The following is a 6,084-nucleotide window of genomic DNA, read 5'->3' on the forward strand; positions in this document are numbered from 1 at the left end:
TTTTTGGGAACGGAAGGTTCGATCAATTAGGCAGGACTTAGGAGGCTTAAGTTAATGTGATTGGTGATTATATGGTCACATGGGCCGTCGTTCTGGCCCCCGAGACAGAGGATTCCTTAAACAGTATCCGAACACGTGTATTTTTCTGCCTAACTCTCCAGTATGGACCCCGTCCCCCCATACTCCAATTTCACCCCGACACTTCAGCTTCTCCATGCGCTATTTGACCAAAATAACCTCCTATAATTCCACCTAACCGCATTCTCCAAATGAATACACATGGTTAAACTAGTAAATCCACATCAAACTCCAGGCCACGCCTTATAATATGACAGCTCACCCACAGACCCAAATCACCCACAAAACACAGACACAGTATCCGTCACTGCAATTACATAAACGATTGAGAGCACTGAGCAGCGGATGCAGCAGCTATGGATTATGGGTATACTTTTATCCCATGCCCCCTTTGCCCCCTGTTCTCTACCCCTGATTTGTTAGATTTTTTGCGGGTTCGCTTCGCTTATTTTGTTGTGTAAAGTGGGCTGGGAAGAAGACTTTTCTTTTTGGTTGATGAGTACGAGTTTTTCTCCCTGTTTGTAGCCATGTATGAATCTCTAATTCTTGAATATCTCAGATCTGTGCTGAAAACCCATTGAAAAGATCTGTGGGAATGCTGATTTTTCGTCGGTTTATGTGATTATTTCAGTTTCTTTTTTTTGTGTCATGAGTTGGCTCTTGTGGATAGTGGAAGGCTTGAGGACACTGGAGGCAGCGGTTCATCGATCTGTTCCCTGAAATCCAAGCATGAGAAAAAGAAAGAAAAAAAAAAAGAGTATTGGAACAGGAATCGGTCGATAAACCTCTGCATCCAGCGCTTAACCCTTTCTCCATTTGCATTCTCTTATTATTCTTTCTTTCTTTTACTACCATCATGTTCTTGAACGATCTTTTTCCGTTCATCTTTTTTTTTTTTTGGTATTTTCTTTGCTGTTTTGTTCTCTTTAATTCTTTGGTAAAACGTTTTATGATATTTTTCTTCTTGTGTATTGTGTTTTTTTGTCTTTCACGTTGGATAAAATGGCCTTGTGGAGGAGCGTTGGATCTCAAAAGTCCAAGTCAAACTCCCGAATAGACATATGGGGAACTGGGAAATAACTCTTTATGTATTTTCATTGGTGCATTTTTTTAATTATATATTTGTTTGTTTCAGTAATCAAGAGGCCACCACTGAATAATGGTAGACTTTCCCCTACCCAATAATTTACATGCATGCACGGTTGTATTTTTGGGTCGTCCATGATTAGCTCCCATTAATTACTACTACTACTAGTATTTATTATTTATACTTAGCTTTTGTTGCAAACACCTTATCCTTCCTTGTATATGTATGTACATATTTCTTGGAGGGTATCATGTGTGTTCTCTAACCTTAATCTGATAAAAGTAACCTATACATGCCATGTAAGTGCAATTAGTTAGTATGTCTATTATTATCTACTATATATTAACTACTACTATAATTTAATTATGAAGACAGGAAACTAAACTTTGTGCTGTAGATGATTTGTCACTCTTTTAATTATGTGGGCTCTTTGTTTGGCGGTACTTGAGAAGCCTAGCCATTTGGTTGCTTTTTCTATGAAAGGTTGATTTCAGATTAGCTGTAAATCTTGTCAACTGGCAAACCTTTTTCTACATAATTTGCTAATTTCTATCTAGTTTTGTCACCTTGAAACAGCTTGTTGCCTTGCTAATTGTCCTTGGGAGTTTGTACTGGTATTTGTTTGTAGTTCATTAGAGGGTTGCCTCGGGGTTCATTTCACTCTTTCCTATCCTTCTTTTTATCCTACCATGCCCGATTCTTGTCCTTGATAGTTTACTGTAGAAAAAAGAATCATGAGATGTTTGAATCGGAATAAGTATGGAATGGCATGAATGAAAAGGCTTGTAATTTTGTTTAATGGGCATGGCTTTTGGCTTCTTTCTTGAAATAAAATATTGTAGCTTTTACTAATATTATTGTTGTCTCGTGGGAAAAATTAGCTGAATTGGGGAAATGGAATGAAAATTGAACTCTAGTAGTAAGGTTTGCCATTACTAGTTCAACACTATCCAAAAGTCAATTAAAATTTTTCAGATTTACAGCAATTTTTTAAGTACTAAATGGAGTTTTACTTTGAGATTTTTAACTTGTGGAGATGGTGTCACAGACAATTTCAGAAGCACAAAAAAGATCAAAGTGGTGGTCCAATAGAACCATGACTTCTCTGAACAACCTGAAAAAAATCATGCTATTCAATACCCTATAGAGTTTGGAGGACAAAAAGAGAACCAAATTCTTTTACCAATTGATTGTCATTGTCAAAGGGTGTGCGGTCAAAAGTATATTACTTTGGCGTTGTTCGTTTTGCTTAAAAGGGAAGCTTAGGTGATGGGGAACACAAATGCCTTGCGTCATTATATTGTGTTCCCATGGAAGTGAGCTACTACAATGGATTATGGATGGGGTGTACCAAATTGCCAGAGAATCTATGGAGCTTGAATTCAACCCTTATGGGATCTGGCATCAAATTCGCAATGCCAAAACCTGAAAATTCCAGTCAAGCATTTATTGGGTCTATCAACCAAATCCAATCCTGTATGGGACTTCATTTGCTTCAAGGAAGATCCTCCTACGCTTGCGTCTTCATCATTCTGATCCATCTAGGGAAATGGAATGCTGATGCCCATGATTTGAGAACCATTCAATTTGTGGATAACAAATTCCCACCACCGATATTTCCTTTTCTCTTAGCCCTTTTGCTTCTTCAAAGTTCTTTTCCTTGACAAAAAGCAACCATCTTTTGAAATGCAGATGAGGAATTGGTGAAAAAGATTAGGCTGTTACATTACTATAGCAGATTTGTGCTTTTCTACTTTATATTGGTGCATCCCAAATGAATGATGTGTCGTTGGTGAAATGAGGGTGATAAGAAGTATGAAATGATGCTAGGCATTGACATTAATTTAAGGAGCCTTGTAGTGGATGGAGCAACATGACAAAAAGTAAGCCATCTTAATGATGATGGCTACGCTGATGAGATAATTTTAAATATCTATGTGGTTGTGACAAGTAAAGATAGCAATGGCGTGCTAATAATCGTCACTATTACAATTATTCAGTTCTATATGATGCATTACAAAGTGAGATGGATAGCGATCGCAAATGCATCTCAAGTGTCAGCTATACTGACTGCATGTTTAATCTGTCATTAGAGAGCAGTGATGTAGATTAAATTGTGCTGGACGATTTTTAATAATTTGTTAATGAAATTTGATTATCTATAAAAAAAAAGAGTAAATCTTAAAGATGGTGTATACGCTATCACGATTGGATATACGACACATATGTAAAATTTGAGTTTCACATTCAAATTCGAATTACGTGTCATACATCTAATGGTGAAAGTGCATACACTGTCAGTGTATAAAAAATTAATCTTAAAAAAAATACAGTAATACAGTGAGAAAGTCTATAAAACATCTCAAGGTACACAGTGAAGAGTACTTGATTTTTTTTTTTTTTTGGTTTAAAGAAGATTTCAAGTCTTATCACAGGAATAGGGAAAAGAGAAAATTTTGTAAAAAATTCAGAAGGGCTGATATCTGATGTCCCCAAAAACCCATCACCGGATACTAGGCCTGATTTGTTTGCTTTGCCTCAGTTGGAGTCTTATCCGTTCACACTACTCGCAGAAGGATAAGTTTTTGATTGTTGTTGGACCAGCGGTCCTTTTTGCGGTTAGAAAGTATGAATGTAGATGATGACGAAAGTGGGCTGGAGATAACTCCAGTGAATCTCATATTTATTAATGAATTCATTTACAAGTGTCAGAAAATCACGTCATTCATGAGTGATGAGTGATAGATACTATTATGAAAATATTAAAATAAAGAAGGCGGTTATAATTTAGGATGCGTTTGATAAAATTGAAATCTTAAAACTAAAATTTGAAATCTAAAATCCAAAATTTGAATTCATTAAATTATTAAATAGTTAAGTTAAATGTAATACATTTGAATGCATATTACATTTAGTAATAAGTGAATAACTTATCACTTAATTTTGAGAGTAAGTTTTGTCTAGAATATTTAGTACCGTTTAATTAATTCAGATGTTCAATTTTTATTATCAAACGGCTTGAATATATAAAGATCTGAATCCATTAAGTTTTTGTGTTGAACTGGATTATCAAATTGAGCCTTAGTTTGTGTTATCATGTGCTTGTGACTTTCAATTTTTACCTTTTTTTTTATTTTGTGGAAGCAATTTATTGGGTGATGTAAAATCACCATAGTTTCACGTCATCCTAATGGATAAGTTCCAATAATTAGACAAACTCAAAAAAAAAAAAGGGATCACCATATTCTCAGATGACGCCATGAAAATGTAACTGATTACCATTTTGGGTAGCAGTTAATTTAGTTTGAATAGGATTTTAGTAACATCTTAATGAAATTGAACTCTAGAAGTAAACTAAACATGAGTTAATTCGAAAATAGTGAAACATAAAGTCATAATTTGAGGGTCAACTGATGGATTAGTGCTTATAAGTAGCCAAATACTTTGGATTACTTTCATCACATAGTTTGACTTTTTAGGTTAAATCCATTTATAATTTTACATTACCACCGACACTTGAGGAAAAATATTCTCCAGCAAATAAATTAAGAAATTAAAGTGATGTTATCGTACTTGAAGAAGAACTAAAATAAATCTTATTGGACTTTTAACAGGAAATGGTAAAAAAAAAAAAGGGTGAACTAAAATGCAAACTGGAGGATAAAGCAACTAAGAAAGAAACCTAAAATGGCTCGAAATTGAAATGGATGCAAAACTGGCTGAGGAACTTGGAAAGAAATGCACTGCCAAGAAAAGCACAACCTCAAATTCCTATAGTTTCTGCCTTGAACTGGAAGAAAACATGTTTAACTTTCAGGTGAAAGAAGCCTGATTTAGATTATTAACAAACAGTAGGTTATACTAGTTTGTGGTGGGACATTACATTTGTCTGATAAAACAGTGAATTAAACAGAGTCCCCTGAGAATTGTTCTCTGGTTCTTCTCTTCCTTGACTTAAAGAAGCGCTGAAAGAAGGAGCCACAATAACAGAAGAATACACCTTTGAGCTGCCAAGTGAGATCCCGCGGAGCCCACGTTTTTCTTGAGACTGATCATGATCTTCATTTCCAATTATATTGTCTTCAACTGTTGTTACAACATGATCAACAGGACTGCTTTCTCCTTCACAGAATCTCTGATCAGTAAAATTCCGCGTAGATTTTGAAGAATCGAGAGCTGAGGATTTCGCCAGGTTCTTCGTGATGGCATGTTTAAGAAGCTGATAAAGCCTTGGATTCTTTCCCAGCAAACTAAGATTTTCTTCGCGAGTATCCATGGTTCCATTGTATGTAAAGTTTGTCTTAGCATTTCTTCCCCTTAGAAGTCTAGATGCATTGTCATAAGCCAAGGCTGCTTCTTCAGCTCTGTCAAAAGTCCCCAGCCAAAGCCTCAGCTTCTGAGATGAATCCTTGATTTCAGCTACCCATCTTCCCGAAGGCCTTTGTCTAACTCCTAAAAATCTTCTTCTTCCATGGATGGTAATATTTTCTCGTCTTGGACTTTCCATGTCTACTTGCACTTCAATACTTTCAGGAGGGGTTGCTGTTGCCATCATAGGCAGCAAGGGTAGACTTGTAAATGGATCTTGGGACTGAGATTGTACTTTTGAGCTTTGAGCGTCCATGCTACCATCCATGGAGATGGGCTTGAGGATTTGCTGCGTATATAAATGGGAATAAACCTATATCAAGTATTAAACAACATTTATATGACAATAATAGGAGATTTAAATAATGACACCCTTGGCTTACCTGGTTGATCATATGGTTTAACAAGATAAAAAATATGGTATGATTAAGTATGGCAGATGGCAGACAAATCAGCTCCAGCACACTGGGGTAGAGAACTTGACAACATTAGGAAGTCATGCATTAATATGCAAAAACTAGCCAATGTACTTGGTCCATAATTTGGTAAAG

The 6,084-nt window shown here is 35.9% G+C and overlaps 1 protein-coding gene across 1 annotated transcript; it reads right to left on the reverse strand.

The window, feature by feature from the left end:
• Positions 1–5,021: 5,021 nt before the first annotated feature.
• On the reverse strand, positions 5,022–5,801 carry LOC113768879 (ethylene-responsive transcription factor WIN1-like). Its single transcript, XM_027313388.1, has one exon. It carries the CDS (start codon positions 5,799–5,801, stop codon positions 5,022–5,024), a length of 780 nt encoding a protein of 259 aa, XP_027169189.1.
• Between the last annotated feature and the right edge of the window lie 283 nt (positions 5,802–6,084).

This window comes from Coffea eugenioides, chromosome 4, assembly GCF_003713205.1.
Source record: "Coffea eugenioides isolate CCC68of chromosome 4, Ceug_1.0, whole genome shotgun sequence".
Lineage (NCBI taxonomy): Eukaryota > Viridiplantae > Streptophyta > Magnoliopsida > Gentianales > Rubiaceae > Coffea > Coffea eugenioides.